This window comes from Herpailurus yagouaroundi, unplaced genomic scaffold (genome assembly GCF_014898765.1).
Source record: "Herpailurus yagouaroundi ecotype Mexico unplaced genomic scaffold, PumYag 198, whole genome shotgun sequence".
Taxonomy (NCBI): domain Eukaryota; kingdom Metazoa; phylum Chordata; class Mammalia; order Carnivora; family Felidae; genus Herpailurus; species Herpailurus yagouaroundi.
The window spans coordinates 30,504,497-30,526,512 of record NW_024412429.1 but is presented as its reverse complement, the minus strand read 5'-3'; the positions used below and the strand labels follow the sequence as shown (position 1 = coordinate 30,526,512).

Sequence of the window (22,016 nt, the reverse complement as noted above, 5' to 3'; positions counted from 1 at the left end):
CGCGGCGCGCCAGGCACAGCGCGACGGCGCGAGAGCCGAGGGGAAGCGGCAGCCCCGCCGGCCCAGCAGCCCAGCGGGCGGCAGCCAAGGCGACCGCGGAGGCGGCGGGCAGGGCGCGTGCGCACTGCAGGGGCGCCAGATTTGGCGGGAGGGGGAGTGTCCAAAGCTCTTTGTTTGATGGCATCTCTGTTTACAGAGTTTACATTTTAATATCAACCTGTTTCCTCCTCCTCCTTCTCCTCCTCCTCCTCCGCGACCTCCTCCTCCTCCTCCTCTCTCTCCTGAGAAACTTCGCCCCGGCGGTGCGGAACGCCGCTGCGCAGCCGGGGAGGGACGCAGGCAGGCGGCGGGCAGCGGGAGGCGGCAGCCCCGTGCGGTTCCCGCGGCTCCCAGCTGCGCCCCGCGCCCGCCGCGCCATGGCCCGGAGACCCCGACACAGGTAACGGGGAGCCCGGGCGGGCGGCCGCGGGCGGGGGCGCGCGGCGCACCGGGTGCTCGGAGAGCAGGTGGGAATGAGTTCCCGGATCTCCTGCGGGGCTGTCAGATCCTGCGAGGACCTAGAACCTCTGCCTCGGCAGAAGCCGCTCGTGCAACTGATGAATGGGAGAACCTATTCGGGAAGTATGTCAGGGCGTCAGGAAGCATGCCCTGAGGCTCATTTTGCAAGTTGCACGGGGACCCATTTCTCTCTAGGGGGCAAAAAAGCAGCACGTTCCAGCCTGGGGCAGAGCGGTGTCCACCCAACCCCGGGGAGCCCACTAGGTCCCTGGCTTGATGCCGCGGGCGTCGGCAACGGAGTCGCTGCGTAATTGCTTGATGCACTGCGTTATGTTTGGACTTGGAAGTGCAGAGCATATGGCAGATATAGGGAAGATGCCGGATTGTTTAGTAGCTGCAGGTAGTTCCTTTAAATTTCATTCATTCTTTATGGAGGCGAAGCAGAGCGGCAGCTGACAGGCGGCTGGAAAGATTTTGGGGAGGAAAAGGGTCGCTACATTTGCAAACTGCTTTAAGCCAAGGTTTTGAAGGCTCTGATCATTGTACTCTGGCAGGCTTTTACTTCTTCATATGCAAACACTTTACACGCACACGCGTCCGCGCCGCACATGTTCCCGCACTTGGGGAGGCTCGCCGGGACGATGGGTGAAGTCCGCTAACAGTGCGGCCGCGCGGAGGGGAAGAGGGAGAGGAGGAGGAGGAGGAGGAGGAGGAGGAGGGAAATACTCGTCCGAACTGTCAGTCGCCGGCACTCCCGCTTCCCCTGGTCTCTAGGGGGACTGGACGCGCCGGAGCTCCCTGCGAGCCGCCTGGTGCGCGGACAAGCTCAACGGCCGTCGCGGTTGCCACTCAACGGGGAAGGACGGAGGCGGGCAGCACCCAAGGCCGCTGCCGCGCAACCGGGACGCAATCCCCGCGGCCTCTTCGCTGGGGCTAGAGGTCCGGGCGCGGCGCGCACACGTGGACGGCGCTGAGGTTGCCGCGCCTCCCCACGCCCTGCTCCCGCCGTCTTAGGTCTCCGGGGCAGAAGAGGGGTGATGGGCCGACCCTCGCTCTCAGCTTCTTGGTGTTAGCCCCTGGGGGCAAAGCAAATCCAACCCATTTTCCTTCGGGTTGTTTGTTTTTCTGGTACTTATTTGTTTTTGAACCGGCTGTCGCTCGTCCCCGCGCAGCGCTGGGAAGTTGCAAACAGCGTGGGTGTGGGCCCTGCCCCAGCACCCTCGGGTCGAGTCTGGCCAGGCGGGAAGCAGCGCCTAGGCATGGCTGGGCGCGGGAGAAAATGGGAGGCCACCTGGAGGGCCCCTGGGCTCCCTACGCCTCGCCTAAGGCCCCGCCACGCGGGGCGGGGGTGCTGCCCTTGAAGTGGTTTCACCTTCGCCTTTGGGACTTAACAGCAGAACAGCCAAGGCACCTATATTTTTTCTTTTCTTTTTTTCTTTCTGAGAGCAGAAACTAGGAGTAGGAGAAGAAGGAAGCTGGGAAGGGGTGTTGGGAGGAGGCGCGGTGGAGGCTCCGCGCCCCGCGATCTCGGCTGGGCGGGTGGGGCGGGGCCGCGCAGGTTCCTTGCAGCTCCCAGGTAGCGGAGAAGGGTGGCGGCCTGGAGGGGCGGGAGCCTTGAACCTGCCTGAGGGGGAAGAGAAACCCGGCTGCGGGCTCGAAGCCGTTTCTTGCAGGGCGAGCGTCAACTCGGCAGGGATTATTAACCAGGTCAGCGAAATGAGTCTGAACCCCTTTTCTAGAATCACAGTAGCGGCCACAAGGCACTTCCTCCCACTCCCCTCCCTCTTCCCAACCCCCAACACCTCTTTTCTTTTTCGTTTCTTTGCACGGTTTGTTTCCTTGACAGAATGTAATATTCATAGTTGTACTCTTGTAACCACACCAGGTCTAGCAGGTGGGGAGTCAAGTGCATCAAGCCTGAAATCAGCCTTTGAAAGTCCTCTGACTGTTGGGTCTGAGCAGATAAAGGAAAAGTTATTTCAAGTCCTTAGTAGAAATTAACCGTGCTACTTAGCCTACCAGGACAATTTAGAGCAAGGACATCGCATGCAGAGCTTAAAAGCCAGCCGGGGTTCCCAACCTGCTGATGGACCCAGGAGCGGACTGTGGGCCGCCCTGGGTTCTCCCTGCTGCCCTTGTGGCCTCTTCAGGACCTACGGAAGTTCCACACCACATTTCCCCCCAGGACTTCGGTTTTGCACATCTCTGCCTCTGTGCTGAATTTGTAAGAAGCAGGGAATATCTGAAATCATCATTTATTAGCACTGGAAAGTACCTTCCTAATAGAATCCAAGTCCTTAGGTATAGGCGAGGAACTGAGGTCCTGAGAGAGAGGAAGTGATTTGTCCGAGTCATGCAGGGAGGTGGAGGCAGAACTGGGACTGGCACCGTTGCCTCCAGACCCCTGGTCCTTTTTGATGCCTACCCGCTCTCACCTGACATTGGCTGCCCCCTATGGGCGGCGGTATTTGTTGCTTGTTCCCGAGAGGTGAGCTGTTTCCAAGAGAAAGATGCCCAATTACTAGTTTGGAAAATGTAGTTCTCACCTCTGAAAATGTGATCTCCAGATTTAACCAAACCTAACACTTTAAAGTAGATGGAATCTGTGACTCCTTGTTCAGACTACCCTGGTTTTCCTGGTATTCCTGATATTTTATAAGGGGGCCACCTCATTTGGGGGCTTTTCAAGGAGTTCCCTATGACCCTTTTGAAAGATGCTGACCTACAGCTCTGGGAAAATATTTTTTTTTTCATCTTCTGCTGGTGGGATTTTTTAAAGGGACACTATTGCATTTATTAATCAGAGACTGTTTAGAGCCTCTTGTTGACAGTGGGGAACAGGAGTAGACTCTTGTTTAAAAGAATAGACACTAAATAAAAATTGACTATAGATTATAAACACAGCTCTCTTTTGTAGTGGCATTTGGAGTTTGGATCACAGCCTACTTGTCACCATGCATCCTAGACTTTCAGATTGTTTCTCAAAATGATAGTTTTAAATTATGAGAACCTCACATTCAGGATTTTTGGAAAGCACTTTTGCTTGACTTGTAAGGTCTTGTAAGGGTATATATATTTGGGTATATAAGGGTATATATATTTGGGTATATATATATATATATATATATATATATAAGGGTATATATATTTGGGTATATATTTGGGTATATATACCCTTGTAAGGGTATATATATTTTGCTTGACTTGTAAGGACTTGTAAGGGTATATATATTTGTATATATTATATACCTGTATTCTATATGTATGAATTATACATATTGTGTATATATCGTGCACTTGTATTATATCTATACTTGTAAGTTGGTTTGCGAAGACAAAACCTGATATAAATATAAATTTCCTTTTTAAAAATAATAATTTGCATCATGATGCTACTTTATATCAGCATTTTTATTGTTCTCAGTTTGGTGGATTTCTCAATATTACAATGGAAAATTTTACTGAAGTTTCTAGTATAGTATAATTTAAGATATTTGGGATATGTTTGTATTACATTAATTTCTTGAGTAAGATACAATTTAAGATGGCATGTCATACATTGTATAAGTAAAATTATAGGTAAAAGTAAACTAACTTTTACTGGCTGTAACATTACTGCCATCTATTTAGTATATGATTAATAAACCTGAAGTGTAGAATTATTTCAAAAGTCATCAAAATTCATAATTTTGTCTACTAGGTAAAAGAAAAGTGCTCTTCAAAACACTAATGCATTCTTTTTAAAGCCATCTGGGGGAATCCCTCAGTTTTGAATCAGGTACATCTTAAGAGGTTTCAAATACCGTTCAGTCAGAAATAGAAAAAAACAAAACAAAACAAAAAAGTCAGTAAGAGTCTGACTACCAAGTGGCCTAATTATTCATTTAGTTACTTAGGAAACAGTATGGTAATCACGGCCACAGGTTGGATCAACTGTGCTGGAGTTTGGGGCTGTTGGATATTTTAATGCTTTTTGGATATTTTAATATTTTAATGGATATTTTAATTTTATGAAACCGTCTGATCACTTGATGGCCTTATCCTTCCTCAGGTTTTTTACATCCTTTCCTCTTACATTCTCTTAATCTTCTAATCTTTAAGGGATGACTATAATTGTATTGTTGGGTGTATTACTTCTTGAATTTTTTTTTCTCCCAATAAAACACCAGTACCACTGGAGTAGCATGATTGAGTTGTTTATTTTATTGGAGAAATATTATTTAAGTGATGTGGTGCATGCCAAAGATTTTGAGTGTGTACTTATGTGAAGGACATAGGCTCTTGTTTCTTTGATTGTCCTTAACATTAAGTTTTAAACTTAAACCTCCATTGGTTGGAAGGTTGCCAAATGTGTAACTTGTCACTGGGCTGACAGTCACAGCAGGTTTAAACATGCAGAGCAATAAGAAAGTTCCAGGTCCTTTGCCGTATCTGTGGATACCAATAACAGCAGAACCAGTTTACAATACTAGAGCAACAGAATGAAGAAAGCAATCTTGTTGTGCGAGTTTTCAAACTTTTATCTTGTAACCTTTGAAAAGATTGAGTTTTCGTGTAAGGTTTGTAATCCAATAGTTTTAAGTCTTCTGGTTTCAGTCCCCGTCTGCCCATTTCTTATTTCTGCAGCATATACAGCAGTGACGAGGATGACGAAGACATTGAGATGTGTGATCATGACTATGATGGACTGCTTCCCAAGTCTGGAAAGCGTCACTTGGGGAAAACTAGGTGGACCAGGGAAGAGGTAAATAATCATGTTATCAAAACATGGGATAAACCTAGAGTGTGTCAATTTATGAAGAAAATGTTACAGCTAAACTACAGGTGCTCAAACTCATTAGCATGAGCCTATGCACCATGCTGAACTCGCAGCACTCCCCCCACGCGTGCGCCATACAATCCTCTTCCAAACTCTTTGTAGTTCTTTGAATTTCCCGTCCTCAGTGTGTGTTTCATCTGTGTTTCTCTCTACCTTTTCTGCTCTTGCCCTTCTGCACAACTCCTTACTCCTTCTTCATCATCTGTGAAGACATCACCTCTTCAGTGAGGCCATCCCTGGCTTCCCCAGGCAGGTTAGAGGCATCCGCCAGGCATTGGCTACACATTCGTCCTCACTGCTGCTGTAACGTGTGCCTCCCCCAGTAGGCTGACTACAAACCTACCGAGGGCAGGGCTAAACGTCTGTTCGTTTCCGTGTTCCCTGAGCCCAGAATTGCTTGATACAAAGTGGGATGGTAGTAAGTATTCTCTGTACAAGTGAATGAATTGCTATGTCCAAAAACAAAAGTATGAAACATAATACTCCTATCTTGTCATAATGGAGTACACATGAATGTCTGTTCTAACAGTGTGCAATGATGGATGGAGATGTGTCTTCTTTCCACCTTTCTCTTTCCGCTAGCTTATCAAAAGCTTGATCTTTGTAGAAATGGGAAAATACTTAAGGAGCAAAATTATTAATGTATGGGGAAAGTTACTTTTTCTTTAAAGTTTTCAAAAACTTTTGCGACTGATTGCAGAGGATTTTATGTTAGATTAAATGGTATTGATTCTTCTTCAGTTTCATTCCACCCCACTTCACTCACCAGAGCCCCAGTTGAGAGGCTCTGGCAGGACTGCTAGGGAGGTCCCTAGGAAATGCATAGTTTACCTATGGAGGTTGTGCTCTCAGATGATCCTGAGAGCTATAGAAGTTCTGTTGTTAACACTGGTTTCCTAATCCCTGTGTCTGTGTCCTTCTCGGGACTCACAGTGTGTGTGAAAGTTACCTTTGCAGAAAGGTGGGGGTTCTTTTTTACTTGAAGGAACATGCTTAGGAAGACACTTGTGAACTGAAAGATTTCTCCCTGACGTGTGGTGTCTTCTGTGTTCTAATAAGTTTGGCCTCATTTAAATTATGACTATGTTGATACAAAAATGCAATTACTTTCTTACATTATAAATACCTTCAAATGTAATTAAAAAGTGATCTTCTGTTGTTTGCGTGAAAGAGGTTGAACTAAGGAGATGTTAAAATAGAAATTGAACTGGTTCTTACTCAAGATCCTATTTGTTGCCATAGTTGAATATCTATTGACTCTAACATTTGGGTTCATAACTTTTTCCTATCAAGTAAAACTTTGAACAGTTATCATATACTAGACATTCAGTGAGCCAGGCATGGTACTAAATGTTTCACGTAGCTACTTCACGTAATCCCCAAATAACTACCTCGACATCAGCATTGCTACTGCATAGACGACAGTATTGAGGCCCAAAAAAAGTCAAATGATATCCCCAAGTGTACGTAACTAGTCAGTAGCTTAAAGTCAAGTTTTAAACTTTGGTCTGTTTGACTCTAAATAAATCTATGCTCTAAACCAGTATATTAGATTAATATCTGTTGTATTTGGATATTTTTGAGTTGTTTTTTTTTTTTTTTTCCTGGATTGGATTATTGGATTGGTTCCCTTTTACTCTAATTAGAGCAAAGTTATACAGTAAATGAATGATATCCTAGGATTAACTTTAAATGTCTTAGGATGAAAAACTGAAGAAGCTGGTGGAACAGAATGGAACGGATGACTGGAAAGTTATTGCCAATTATCTCCCGGTGAGTTCGTAATTTTTTCTTCTATGAAAGGAAATCTTCTCCCCGTGATTTAAATAAGGTATTCGGAGAGAGGGTATTAAGACATTACACATTTGCTCATATACAAGAATCAGGGGGAGAACTGCCTCAACCATGACTTATGGTTTATATTTTAATCTTTTTATTTATTTGGGTGATATAATTTAGCATTTTGATGACTTGTGTACATTAGGATGACTGAACTCATGGTATTTCCAAGTTAGCTTTTTTGAATTTCCTGTTTATTTCAGTAGCCATACTTTTGGTACCCTGGCTGAAAATTTTGGACTCCATTTTGATTTATTCCACTTCCCATCCCCTACGTCTAAGCAGTGACTGAGGAATCTGAAATTCCTTTGTCAGTCAGTCCCTTGTCTCCATTCTCCTTGTTGCTCTACAGAATTGCCCCCTTCCCTCTTCTCTGGACAATTATGGTGGCTTCCTAACTGGCTTTTCTATTTGTAGCTTTCCACTTTTATCATCCACCCCAACCACTGTTGGCAGATGGAGCCTCCTAAGATGCAGCTGTATCCTTTCAAAATCAACAGCAGTAACATATATAGTCTCACAAATTAAGTACACTGCCTAGACCTGGCACATAGGGACCCTTCCACACGGCTCCAGCATACAGCTCCGGTTCACTTTCCTACTTCCTCTCTGTCAGCAGGTTTGGTTGAATTAATTTCTGCTTTACCTCCTTTGGGCTTTTGTCCTTGGTGATGCCACCTCCTAGAATGTTCCATCCATCCTTCAAAGTCCCTATCAAGAGCTTTTGCAGACACCTCCTAAGGAAACATAATTTCTGCTCCTGAGGAAAAGCTTCTGCTCTCAGCCCAATATAATTTTGCTTTGGTTTCTTCTTGCATATGAATCAAATTCTGCCTTCTATTAGTTAGTTACATATCTTTTTTGTTTCTTATAAGATTATACTCTCTTATAAGATTATACTCTCTCATCCTATCTTTATTGATTTTTGTTCTGCAGTATTAATACTTGAGGCCCTAAACTGAAGTGCATCTCTTAGGTTGAATGGGAGGCAAACTTTAATCATTTAGAGTAGGTTTCCATGGAAGCCCAACCTTCATGTGGAATCGCTAGCAAGTCTTAGTTCATAGAGGCACTTCCACATGTGAAGTTAAGGTTGAGGTAAATCGACAGCCATGTGTACAATATGATGGTCCTTCAGTTCGCATGGCAGGATTATTTCACTTAACAGGTAGAGCTTCTAATTTTAGATCCAATTTTGATATATTCTTTGTATGTTTGTTAGCTGTAAGCCATGAGGGATAGGTAGGCTCTCCAAACATGCCCTAAACTGTTCCTGAACGTGTTTCCTGTATATCGTCTGTGTATGATTCGTATAATAACCAAGTCTTCATGTGTTTATCGCATCATATCTATATGACAGTGCATACTTTATTATTTGTCTAGAATCGAACAGATGTGCAGTGCCAGCACCGATGGCAGAAAGTACTAAACCCTGAGCTCATCAAGGGGCCTTGGACCAAAGAAGAAGATCAGAGAGTAAGTTCTTTCCTCATTGGTGTGCGAATCACAGTTAAGAATATTCCCCAGACATCTTAATTAAATGTTTCCCAACTTGAAGAAACAGGTAAAGTGTACAAACAGGAAGCAGAGGACTCTATTCCCGTATTTCCAATGAATGAAAGCAGAGTTTTAGACCCTTTCTAAAGATCTTGTAACACTGAAGAATGATTACACTGAGTCATTACATAACATTAAAACATAGGTTATTTTTGTGTGTTTATCTGAAGGTGATAGAGCTTGTACAGAAATACGGTCCGAAACGTTGGTCTGTTATTGCCAAGCACTTAAAAGGGAGAATTGGAAAACAATGTAGGGAGAGGTGGCATAACCATTTGAATCCAGAAGTTAAGAAAACCTCCTGGACAGAAGAGGAAGACAGAATTATTTACCAGGCACACAAGAGACTGGGGAACAGATGGGCAGAAATCGCAAAGCTACTGCCTGGACGGTAATAATATGTCAAAAAATATATTGATTGGGAAGAATGAGGGAGTGGGTATTGAACATTTTGTTTTAAATGTATAGCGAGTGAATTACATTCCCATGATTGTAAGTGTTTCATTAGATATGCCAGATCCATAGGTTTTAAAACTGGAGGAGCTCTTAGAGTTTATCTGGTTGGGGACTTCCAGAATCCATCCAACAGTGAACTTTGGGCCGAGTCATTGAACTCTCCTCAGCTTCAGTTGCCCCATTTGCAAAATAAATAATAGCCTACTTCACAGGGCCAATGTTTGTATCGAATAAAATGATTGTCAAAGCACTTTGTAAACTATAGAACTCTAAACACAGAGAAGCAAACTGAGGGTAGACATTTTGTCTCTGGTCTGAGTTCATACAGCTGGTTAAGTGACCAGAAGGATCTCAGCTATCATTTTCCTGATACCAGCATTCATTTCATTATACCACTTGGTTTAGTTTTTTTCTTTTAAAGAAAGAAATAAGAGTATTTCTAGAATTATCCTACTGCTTCCAGGTTTTTAAATAATGTCAGTGTTATGCTTTCTTTTAATGAACAAGGCACAAAAAATGACCTCATCGTGAAGGATATCTCTAGAAGCTCATTTTTGTCGCACTCTCCCCACTTGAACAGTTTATGACACATTTTCTTTAATTTGGAAGATACTCTTCATTATAAATCTTATATAAACAATGTAAGAAAATATTTAATAAATTATATTCTTACGCAGCAGAATTGGAGAAAGGGACCTTCAAAGAAGGCCATGGCTCTGATGGTTTATGTAGCATTCTTGGGTGATGGTCCAGAGCACCGCCTCCCTCATGGTTCCCTATCAGCTTACAGGATCCAAGATATTGAGGAAAGAAGGTCTTTTCTCCCATCTGGCCTGAGAATATGCTGTTGATTCTTGTAAAAATTTAAGGGGCAACTGAACTTCCTCTTTCTTTAGCATACATGCCCCCACCCCCATCAAAATAGTAAAAGGGAGGCCTAAAACGTTTTGTGTTTTTTTTTTTTGAATTGAGAAACTTTTCCTGAGAACTGTAAGACTTTAGTGAAAATGCTTTTCAGTTTGAACTGATATGGGGACGTAGCATCTTTCCCCTTCTGGATCCCATTTTCCATTGTCACCTCTGGTTATAGAACAATTTGAGATGGCCGTCAAAAGGTGGGAGTTTCTTTTTTTCTTTTTCCCTTTTTTTTTTTTTTTTTTTTTACTCAAAATTTCTGGCTAGTGCTATTCGAGACAAAGAGTGGACAGTGAGGCAGTGGCAACATCATTATCATTCACCAAACTTTACTGTGTGCCTGTTGGGGTGTGTAGGCCCTACTAAGCCGGTAATTTTCCAGAATAGTTGGATCTTTAAGTTGTATTAGAGTCTTGTACCGTGAACACTCAGAATAAACAGGAAGGGTTTGTATCGAAAATTCTCTTTTATCAAGGAAACAAAACAGTTACAAAATTTAAAGATTTCTCGAAAGCCACATTTATTCCATCTTGTGTAATGAAGGAAAATCTATGGATTTTCAGTTAGATAATAGAGGCAGCATGACTTTCAGAGGTCGGGAAGACTAAAACAATTTAAAAGAAAACACAAAAAACAAAAGACCCAAAGAAGAGGTCTCTGTGGGAAACAGTTTTCTGTCAATTAACTCTAATCTGAATTAAAATGTTTTTTTGTAAAATTCTTACATGATATATTTCTGTGCAGAACTGATAATGCTATCAAGAACCACTGGAATTCTACAATGCGTCGGAAGGTCGAGCAGGAAGGTTATCTGCAAGAGTCTTCTAAAGCCAGCCCGCCAACAGTGGCCACAAGTTTTCAGAAGAACAGTCATTTGATGGGTTTTGCTCATGCCCCACCTTCAGCTCATCTCCCTCCAGCTGGCCAGACTTCAGTTAACAATGATTATTCCTATTACCACATTTCTGAAGCGCAAAACGTAAGCCATTTCTGAGAATTTAGTTTACTGAAAGAGATGGTTATGTTAGCCCCAGGTAACAGTAATACCTCGCAGACGCTGACTTTTCAAAGACCTTCCACAAAGGTGATCACCCCGCTTCAGAGCCTCGAGGTAGATAGGGGGAGGTATCGTTACCCCTGGTGTATGCTGGGAAGCCAGGATGTTAAGTAATCTGCAGAGGTGCACAGCTCGTAGGGCAGACTGCAGTCCAGGCTTTTGGATTCCAACTGAAGTGCTTCAGATCAGATTAGCTTTTGAATGTAAATCCACTTAACAAGTTCCTGCCGGAGAAGAATGGGGTCATGAAGATGCATTTGTGGGCTTTTGTTTTTCTCTTCCAAAATGAAAAGTGAATGTCATATTAAATTTAAAGCAGAGATCCTTTGACACTGAAATGCAGCAATTTGATTCTGTAAAGTTTGATTCTGGTAGTGATCTATCTAGCAGAAAAGTCTTAATTTGCTCCTTCCACGTGTGTTTACCTTCTCACTCCGAGTCAGGTGCAGTTCTGTGACACCACTCTCTGATGTCTTCTTTTGTCCTTCTTTGGATCAGTGTGATGCCTTCCTGATTGCCAGACATTTATATTTAGGGAAAGAAATGTCCAGAATGGGTGGGGAAAGAAAAATACGAAGCATAAAGAATAAAATCAGTGAACTTGAATCTTACAACTAACGGTAATAGATGGTGAAACTTAGCCAAGAACATGGAGCCCGTGTGCAAGTTATATTCAAATCATATTCCTGAATAGTTTTTATTCTTCTCTGTCTGTTCTATCATTCATTTGACTACAGACTTTCCAGAAAAGTCTCAGATGAGTGAACCATCATAGGCAGTTCTGTGCTCTTTACTATAACTAATAGTTATTCCAAGAAAAATATTTCTATTATAAACAACTAAATCATCAGTTTTTCCCATTACAGCTTCTTTCATACATTCATGAATATATTTTAGGTTATATTTTTCATTGTGTTATTCTCTAATTAAGGGATACTTTTTGTCAAGATCAACGAGCACTCCAAATCTCTTTACGTTGCTTAAGCTATTTATTTGGCTATTTTTAAAGGCCCGGCTAAAATTTCAAACTAGAGGGTTTTTTGTTGTGTTTCTTTTTTCCTCTGTGCATGTGTGAATTTTATTAGTATTTTTTTTCTCAATCCTAGAGGAAGCCAATTCCCCTAGAGCGTATGTGACCATGAATGACTCGGCCTTTGTTCGTCTGCCTTTTTGATCTAGGTCTCCAGTCATGTCCCATATCCTGTAGCGTTACATGTAAATATAGTCAACGTCCCTCAGCCAGCTGCTGCAGCCATTCAGGTAAGATCATGTGAAGACCATTTCGTAAAGAAACCCTTTGGCTGTTCAAAGCAACTTTTTCAAGACATGCTTTATTTCTTTCATGTAAATACTTATTTTCGCTTGACTGACTGATGTAAAAAAAAAAAAAAAGGGAGTAGCAGAGGGGTGGGTAGAGTTCTGGCCAGCAAGCTACCAATCTTCGCTTCTAGAGTTAAACCTGCTCAGGAATTCTCTGATTGATTCTCTGATGTCATAAGTTGAACCAGCTCATCAGTCAGCACCCACTTGAGCCTCAGATTTCACATCCCTCCCTTAGGTGTGGAATGACACTCACAGAGCTTTGTGCCACATTTCGTTGGTGCCAGTCTCACGCTGAGGCTCATTGGGCTGTATGGCCCCTCATGACTGCGGGCCACAGCCGTTGTATCTGCAGTAGCTTCAATCAGGCCCTTCTCTGTTTTTCTTCCTTTACTTTTAATTTCAGAGACACTATAATGATGAAGACCCTGAGAAAGAAAAGCGAATAAAGGAATTAGAATTGCTCCTAATGTCGACTGAGAATGAGCTCAAAGGACAGCAGGCGCTACCGGTAAGAATGCAACCAGGTGCTTGAATGTGGGGAGAACTTCACCCCAGTGCCCTCCTGTCTCTTTTCCCTTCTCTTCTGAGTGTTGCACTAATCAAGACTGTACATCCATTAATAGTGTTTCAAAAAAAATTGTTAATGTTTATTTATTTTTGAGAGAGAGACAGAGAGTGAGTGGAGGAGGGGCAGGGAGAAAGAAAGAGACACAGAACCTGAAGCAGGCTCCAGGTTCTGAGTTGTCAACACAGAACCCAACATGGGGCTGGAACTCACGAACCACTAGATCATGACCTGAGCTGAAGTCAGAGGCTTAACCCACTGAGCTGCCTAGATGCCCATTCATTAACACTGTTTGAACAGAAGTTGCTTGTAATAAAATGCAGTCGGTATCACCATGTGTGTTGACTAAATTAAAAGTAGCCCTTTTAATTGAGTGGCAATAGAAACACAATATCCACTTGTGATTGTCACCATCAATCTTCCTGTTTTTCCAGGACTGTTACTAATTCAAAGACCGACTAACAGATATAAATGAATGAAAATCTGCTTTTATTTACAAAGTTATGTACCTGAATGATACCTACTCATTTGATTTTTTTCTTTTATTATTTTTCTTAGCCTACATTTTCATACTCTCTAATTTCCCATATGATTTGAAGCATGTTCAGTATATACCTGTGAAAAAGATACACATCCTCTCTCTGTCAATAACACGGCTGCTCTCTTCTGTTTGCATGCATGAAAGCCGTGTGGACCATTACTGAATTTTGACATCTTTTTGGTGATTGGCCGCAAACTGAGAAATCAGCGTGTACTTTGTGACAGATTTAGTTCAGCAACAAAGAGAATAAAAGAGATGTGATACCCAGTGGGTATTCTTAGGAATACATGTCTTTGGGGTTAAATCATAAGATGATTCTGTGCCTATGTTAGTTCGACCACTTTTTGACTCTAGTTCGTGTTTTGCAATTTCTCTTGTTGCATGGTCATGCCGAAAGGAGACTTCTGTTAATTTGCCCTTCTGCTTTCCTAACCACGTTGATGTGACAGCCCTTCACTGCATCAGTGCAATCCGTAACATTAAAAAGGGATAGAAGCAATGAGAACATATGCAGAGAAAAGCAACTCTAACTCTCGAGTCCTCTGACCTTTTTGTAGGTTAGAATGAGAACAGGACAATTCTTAGTTCACAGCAACCATGCGTGGTCCTTTTGGAGATGATGTTAAAGTAGACTTTTAAGATGGACCATGGGAGAGTGGCACTTGAGGACACAGTCTCTCTGTTGGCAGTTTTAGCAAAATGATGACAGTGAGGGTGTTCATATAGGTGACAGACTATGCCACTATTAAAAAGCAGGGTCTTGCATCGATAAAAGGAAACATCTTGACGACTGTTTCATAGGCGCAAGTTTTGGATGATGCAACTACTTTTATCTTTCCTCCAACAGCATCTGATACCTTGTGCAACTTCATTGCTAAGTTCCTTCTCCCTTTCTTCTCCCTACTCTTTCTTTATACCACCCCCCCCCCTCCTTAGACGCAGAACCACACATGCAGCTACCCCGGGTGGCACAGCACCACCATCGCTGACCACACCAGACCTCATGGAGACAGTGCACCTGTTTCCTGTTTGGAAGAACACCACTCCACTCCCTCTCTGCCTGTGGATCCTGGCTCCCTACCTGAAGAAAGTGCCTCTCCAGCAAGGTGCATGATCGTCCACCAAGGCACCATTCTGGATAATGTTAAGAACCTCTTAGAATTTGCAGAAACACTTCAATTTATAGATTCTGTAAGTAGAATTGTTAAGGCAAGTGAATGTTTTTGATGGTGAATTAGGAAACCCAGTTCTCAAATTATTACCATTTTCTATGGCAAATAACATGTTATTAGCATGTATGAATGTAAAAGTATGATTTTAGCCTTTGTGTCTGGTTTTTCAAAGATCTGATTTCATAGGCTATGCAGATAAAAGGTGGCTTTTCACGCATTTCCTTCAAAATGCATACTTTTTAAAATAGTAAAGTTGATGACCTATAAGTAGATCTCGGGTTATGGAGTACTGTTTGAGTTATTTTTAACGTATTTACTTTGTTACTTTTTTGCGTTTCTTTAGAATTGTGCTTTGCTTTTGTTTTTAAGTTTTGTTTTCTAATTTTTTGAAGTTGATTTGTTTATTTTGAGAGAGAGAGAGAGAGAGAGAGCAGGGGAGGGGCAGAGAGAGAGAGGAAGAGAGAGAGTGAGTGGTAGCGAGTTCATTGCTGGTACATGGCTCTCTTCACAAAACATTGATGATTGATTACCAGCCCCAACTGGTTCACAAAGGTGAACAAACGTGAGGTTGGCACCTAAAAAGCAAATGTTCAGTTCATTTCCTTTGTTGCCCAGTTGGTTAAAAAGCACTTACCTGCATGTCCATCAAACGGGATGAACGTTGCCAAAATGTGCCATCTAGAAGAGGTTTTCTCTTTGCTTCGGATTGCATGCAAATGAGAGAATACCTGGAGGTCCCCGCAGCACACACGTAGGACCAGCCTGGAGGCCGCATGGTAGACCTGCCGTGCGGTGTGCTGGAACGGTTGTTAATCCTGACGCTATTTCTCAAGAGGGCCAGGTGTTTTCTCTGCATTCGATGTTCTTTCTCAGTGCTGTGTTTCAGGTGATGGCACATATCATGCACACACCATCTCAGAGTTCTGTGCCTCCCACATTGTTTCAGGATTCTTCAGCATGGTGTGATCTCAGCAGTTTTGAATTCTTTGAAGAAGCAGAGTTTTCACCTAGCCAACATCATGCAGGCAGAGCCCTAAAGCTTCAGCAAAGAGAGGGCAGTCTGAATAGACCTGCAGGAGAGCCTAGCACAAGGGTGAACGCTCTCAAGTTGAGTGAGGGTTCACTTGACCCGCTCAAGCCCTTACCTCCTTCGAGGCACGGCACAGTTCCACTGGTCATCCTTCGAAAAAAGCGCGGCCAGGCAAGCCCCTTAGCCACTGGAGGCTCTAGCTCCTTCCTATTTGCTGGCGTCAGCAGCTCAACTCCCAAGCGTTCCCCTGTCAAAAGCCTACCCTTCTCCCCTTCACAGGTAGAGCATGATTTCTACACAGCTATTACTAATTTTCAACAGATACTCAAGCCTTCATAATCTAGAAACTAATCCTTTGGAACAAATGACTAATTACTGTTGCCCTCACTGATCTCGTTCCATCGTTGAATCTAGCTGTTGCTAAGTCATACTGCTTCCCAAAGTTTGAGCTGTCTGTAGTCTGACTGATCATTTTGTCATAATTCTCGCTCTTTCTTTTGGTGGTTTGAAACATGGTTAGCTGCATGGGACGTGTTTTTATTTCATTCAGCCCTAGAGTTTAACATTTCGGTCCCTTCCTTTTCTCCCCTCCCTTCCCTCTCCTTAAAAACTTTAGTAGATTTTCTTCCTATTTGTTCACCTATTCCTTTGTGATTCACTGACCCAGGGGAGGAGGGAACCAAACTATATTTGGAGAGCATTTGTTTGAGTCGCAACCCGAAACTTTAAAGGTTCCAATCCATCCTTATGTGGAAAAGTTTTGGAAAAGCATAAGGAACAAATGCTTAAGGAAAGCAACTTCCGTTTTAATTTTAATTTCTCAACGCTGGCTTTTTGAGTTGTGCCATAATATGTTATCAACCCAGTATTTGCCATAAATATCCTTTCATAGAATTTTTTTTAAGGCATGGAAATTATAATTCTTATCAGAGACTTGTATTCCTTAATTATGAGAATAATTGAAGTTAATGGTTAATTTGCACTTTCAAACATTTTTCCAGTTATGTCTGTTGAATTTATTTTAAGGAGAGCTCTAAATATGAACAAATGAAGCACCCACCAAAATAATTATCTTGCTTTTTGCTTGTATCTTCCAAATTGTGTTCTGAAGAGTATTAGTTCTACAAGACTTTAATAGATGGTCCAGAAAAAATTGAAATATAGAAGTTTGGGAAACACTAAGTCAGAGTTAAAATTGGTCTCTTTACTACAGGACCTCTCAGAATTTTTAATGAATTGGTGTGCATTATGAATTTCAGGAGGAGATTATGATATATGTATGTATCCCAAATCTATTGTATCTTGGAACTTTTTGAGGAACACCTGCTATTTTCCCAGAATGATGGTGTTCTGAGAAACACAGCTTACTATCCAAGAATTTTCCACATAATGCAAATCTTCTATCATAATTCATGGATCATTAAAGAGAAAAAATAGCATGAAAGAAAAACAAGAATTACTTTCCAAAAAATCACCTTAATGCTTACAATCTTAATAAAGAGTGCATCTCATTCTCTTTAATGGCAAGTGGCACTTACTGAAAATTTTTTCTTAGGATTTTGCAAGTTTTTCAGCAATGACCCTAGATTTTATTTCTTGGAAATTTCATTCTGAACCTCGGGTGCTCAAATGAAATAAAACAGTACCCTGTCCAATGCTATGTGCTTGTTAACATCTTTATTATTTTACATAGTGGGTCAGTAAAACATACTTGCTAGTTTTCATGGTGTGGTTTTTAAGTTGGGCTGAATGAAGAATCACTGTTTAATCTAAGTAATTTTTTTTCCCTTTCTTCCCATATTTAGTTCTTAAACACTTCTGGTAACCATGAAAACTTAGACTTGGAAATGCCTTCTTTAACTTCTACCCCTCTCAATGGTCACAAATTGACTGTTACAACACCATTTCATAGAGACCAGACTGTGAAAACTCAAAAGGAAAATACTATGTAAGTCCTTGGTTCAAGAATAAAATTATTTCCCCTTATTTACCTATATTTAATTAATGGAATACAGTCCCCAATGTCTGATCCATTTGCATGTACATAATTTTACTGATCTACCTGTAATGTACATAATCATGTATATTCCCACATTGAATATATCTGTCTTGCACATGTTACAACTACCTAGAGGTGGCGAGTCAGAGGATAAACTAGATTACTTTTTGTAGCTCACTTCAAAATGTTCTATACATACAGAGGTAGCCCTTATAATTTTTCTGTTCAGTTTTGCTGTTTGCTCAGTAAGGCTTTTCTTTCTTCACCGAAGACAAGATTTTCAACCTCCTTTGCTCTCTGATTACAAAATTCAGAATAACAGTGGTATGGTTCTGTACTTAGTTCATATTTTTTTAATCTTATGTTTCCTTTTTGAAATTTATCTGTCGGTAGGACTGCTTCTAAAATCCCCAGGGATATTATATGATCAGAAGCCAAGGAGTGATGCCTCCCACATATTCAATAAAGGGCTTAACCAATTCAAAGAAATGACAGAGAACATCAATAAAAAAATTCAGTCTTACTATTTCCTGTTACAATAAGTACATTTTAAAAGGTGGTTTTCTATGTCTTCTGTGATGAGCCTGTTTTAATGAATAGATAAAATTTATTTGTAAATGACATCAAACCTTTACCATGTTTATGGCCATTAGAAAGACCTAGAGGCGCTCTGTGTATCTTCAGAACCACTAAAGAAAGATGAAGAATATTTTAATGCTCTTAGTCTTGGGAATATAATACTTTTAAATATTTGGAAATATGTGATGTATATGCTATCTTTTTGTTAACAGTACACATACGATTAATTCACATATCCAATTGCATATCAATTATAGGGCTTATTCAGTATAAAAATATTATATTCAATAGGTAGAATGATGTAAAAGGGCTTATGTTCTTTCATATTGAACCAACCCTTGTTTTCCCTTTAAAGTTTTAGAACTCCAGCTATCAAAAGGTCAATCCTAGAAAGCTCTCCAAGAACTCCTACACCGTTCAAACATGCACTTGCAGCTCAAGAAATTAAATATGGTCCTCTGAAGATGCTAGTAAGTTTTAGCCAAGTTCTTGAGGTTAGCTGGTGTATTAATTACAGACAGAAATTTGCCTCTGATGCAAACATACCCGCTCTTCCTTGCAGCCTCAGACACCATCTCATCTAGTAGAAGACCTACAGGATGTGATCAAGCAGGAATCTGATGAATCTGGAATTGTTGCTGAGTTTCAAGAAAATGGGCCACCTTTACTGAAGAAGATCAAACAAGAGGTAAACATGAGATCCTTGGGATCAAGAAGGAACAAGATGTGAATCCTGCTCCCTCTGTTCCTTGTGGGCACGGAACGTTCCTTTATACGTCTGGCATCAGTACTGGGTAGCAGCACTGCTTTTCATACAAGGTTTACCTGCAAGATGCGGTTAAGAGGTACTGCTAGACTGTGGGCACGTAACCTTTCATTTGGGAAGCCAAGCCACTTCTATCTACTTCATGTGTGAGCAGAAAACATGTTAGAGAGGATAAAGGAGAGAGAGGGAAGCAGCTTTTTACTGTACTGTTTTATCACTGATACACAGATGGATAGATAAATAATACACCGACTTTTAATTTTCAGATGTCATGGAGAATTGAAATTTATATTAAAACAATAGTATCTAACTTCCAGCATAAAAGAAAAACGCTGTAACTTGCAGGGATCCAAGTCTTAGCTTGGTGGCAAGAAGCATTTCCAGCAGGTAGATACCGTGCCTCTTGAATTTATTTTCATATTAGGATTAATATTTAAGAGACTGGCCAGAAATTTACTCTTTTTTTTTTAGCTTTATTGAGATATAATTGACAAAATTGTAAGACATTTAAAGTATACAACATGATGATTTGATATATGTATACATTGTGGAAGGATCACTGAGTCAATGGACATATCCATCACCTCACATGTTTATCTTTAACTTCTGCTCTCTTAGCAAATTTCAATTCTACGGTACAATATTAGCCATGACAGTTCCCATGTTACACATTAGATCCTCAGATATTGCTCATCTTACAGAAATTTACCAACGAGTGCCAATGTTCCATGGAAAGTTCTAGTTCTATAAACAACAAAGCACTTCCTGTTTGCTTTCAGGTGGAATCTCCAACGGATAAAGCAGGAAACTTCTTCTGCTCCAACCACTGGGAAGGGGAGAGTCTGAACACTCAGCTGTTCACACAGGCATCGCCTGTGGTGGATGTGCCAGTAAGTACACGCCCACGTTATGAGATGTTGGTGCCTCGCAGAATTCTCCATGTGGCATGTGAGGCTACTGTGGTTTTAGCACTATTTAATGCATCATATTTCTGAACATTCTCCATTACATGTTTATTTCCTTATGATTCCTCATGATCATTAATGTTGAATGTAGAAATTTTGTTTCTGTGTTGGAAATTCTTTTTCATCGCAGATTGTTTTCATTATTTATTTTCTTATGATTTGAGAGTCTTTGCCACTTAAAAAAATCCTTGGCATGAAAATATGTATTTCCGTGAAAACAGAATGTTAATCTTTGCATTTTCTTCTCCTTTGTTTATCTGTCTCCCAAATGTAGTATTTTCTCCTTGCTACATAGTCTCCTGTTTGGTTTTGTGCAGCATCTAACATAATGCCCGTCAGCATCTATAGTAGATGCCCTTTATTGTTCCTATTATTGCATTACTTTGGTTGCCACCATTTTTTAAGATAAACTTTATTTTTTAGAGCAGTTTTGGGTTCATGGCAAAGTTGAGCAGAAGATAGAGATTTTCCACATACCCCTGTCCCCACATGTGCATAACCTTCTCCATTATCAACATTCTTCGCTAGAGTGGTACGTTTGTTACACTTGATGAACCAGCACTGCTGACCCTTTATCTCCCAAAGTTCATAGTTTATATTAGGGTTTGCTGTTGGTACTGTTCATTCTGTGGGTTCGGACAAATTTATGCCATGTATCCACCATTATAGTTTCGTACAGAGTAGCTTCACTGTCCTAAAATTTCTCTGTGGTCCACATATTCATCCCTCCATCACTCCCCCACTCCCTCGACAACCCCTGGAAGCCACTGATCTTTTTACTATCTCTATAGTCTTGCCTTTTCCAAGACTTCATATAGTTAAAATCAAACAGTGTGGAGCCTTTTCACATTGGCTTCTTTCATTTAGTAATACGCAGTTTCCTCCATGTCTTGTCGTGGCTTGAGAGCTCCTTTCTTTTTAGCACTTAGTTACCACTAAGTAATTTTTTTTAAGTGTTAAACTTTTTAAAAATTTTTAAATAATGCACGGCTGTCCTTCATGGAGAATCAGAGCTAATAACAATTGCTGATATTTATTCAGAATATACTAAGTGGTAGGTACTCTTCTAAACGCTTTAGATGCAATACTTCATTTAAACCCCACAACAGGGGCGCCTGGGTGGCGCAGTCGGTTAAGCGTCCGACTTCAGCCAGGTCACGATCTCGCGGTCCGTGAGTTCGAGCCCCGCGTCGGGCTCTGGGCTGATGGCTCAGAGCCTAGAGCCTATTTCTGATTCTGTGTCTCCCTCTCTCTCTGCCCCTCCCCCGTTCATGCTCTGTCTCTCTCTGTCCCAAAAAAATAAATAAACGTTAAAAAAAAATTTTTTATAAAAAAAAATAAACCCCACAACAGCCCTGCAAGGTTGGTAACGTTATCATTACCATTATACCAACTGGGAAACAGGCACGAGAAGGCTTAGTCACTTACTTAAGACTACATAGCTAATAAGTGATGGTTCAGAGTTAGAACTCAGAAAGTCTAGTTCTAAATTGCATAGTTTAAAAAAAATTATTTGAAAAAAAGAGAGCAGGTGCATGAGTGGGGGAGGGGAAGAGAGGGGGAGAGAGGATCCAATGTAGGCCATGCACTGCCAAGGAGGAGCCGAATGCAGGGGTAAAACTCACAAACTGTGAGATTGTGACCCAACCTGAAACCAAGAGTCAGATGCTTAACCAACTGAGCCACCCAGGCGCCCCTAAACTCCACACTTTTAACCATCATACTATACTGCCATTAATTGATAACTCTAAAATATTTCCATACCAATGTATAAAATAAATAGCTCTCTAACTAGAGCTTAGTAGATCTTTCATTTTCAAAAGTATGGATTTACCGATTCCTTTAGTAGGTATTTTCTGAGTGCCCATCTCCCACCTAGAACTATATTAGGACCCAAAGCTTTTTGTTGTAGTGGTGTTTGCCACAATGGGATTA

General features: G+C 41.4%; 1 protein-coding gene across 2 annotated transcripts in view; it reads left to right on the top strand.

The window, feature by feature from the left end:
• The first annotated feature begins 318 nt into the window (after positions 1 to 318).
• The window catches only part of MYB (MYB proto-oncogene, transcription factor), a 34,348-nt gene continuing 12,650 nt past the window's right edge, over positions 319 to 22,016 (top strand). The window contains exons 1-14 of one of the 2 annotated variants that reach the window (XM_040449114.1): positions 319 to 439; positions 5,125 to 5,242; positions 7,019 to 7,090; positions 8,540 to 8,632; positions 8,884 to 9,104; positions 10,829 to 11,063; positions 12,321 to 12,401; positions 12,868 to 12,972; positions 14,507 to 14,761; positions 15,689 to 16,051; positions 17,578 to 17,720; positions 18,706 to 18,820; positions 18,913 to 19,038; positions 19,896 to 20,006. In XM_040449114.1, coding sequence (XP_040305048.1) covers positions 417 to 439; positions 5,125 to 5,242; positions 7,019 to 7,090; positions 8,540 to 8,632; positions 8,884 to 9,104; positions 10,829 to 11,063; positions 12,321 to 12,401; positions 12,868 to 12,972; positions 14,507 to 14,761; positions 15,689 to 16,051; positions 17,578 to 17,720; positions 18,706 to 18,820; positions 18,913 to 19,038; positions 19,896 to 20,006 — 2,061 coding nt within the window. In that variant the 5' untranslated portion in view covers positions 319 to 416. The remainder of the gene's footprint in view (positions 440 to 5,124; positions 5,243 to 7,018; positions 7,091 to 8,539; positions 8,633 to 8,883; positions 9,105 to 10,828; positions 11,064 to 12,320; positions 12,402 to 12,867; positions 12,973 to 14,506; positions 14,762 to 15,688; positions 16,052 to 17,577; positions 17,721 to 18,705; positions 18,821 to 18,912; positions 19,039 to 19,895; positions 20,007 to 22,016) is intronic. The other variant, XM_040449115.1, reaches the window with a different exon arrangement.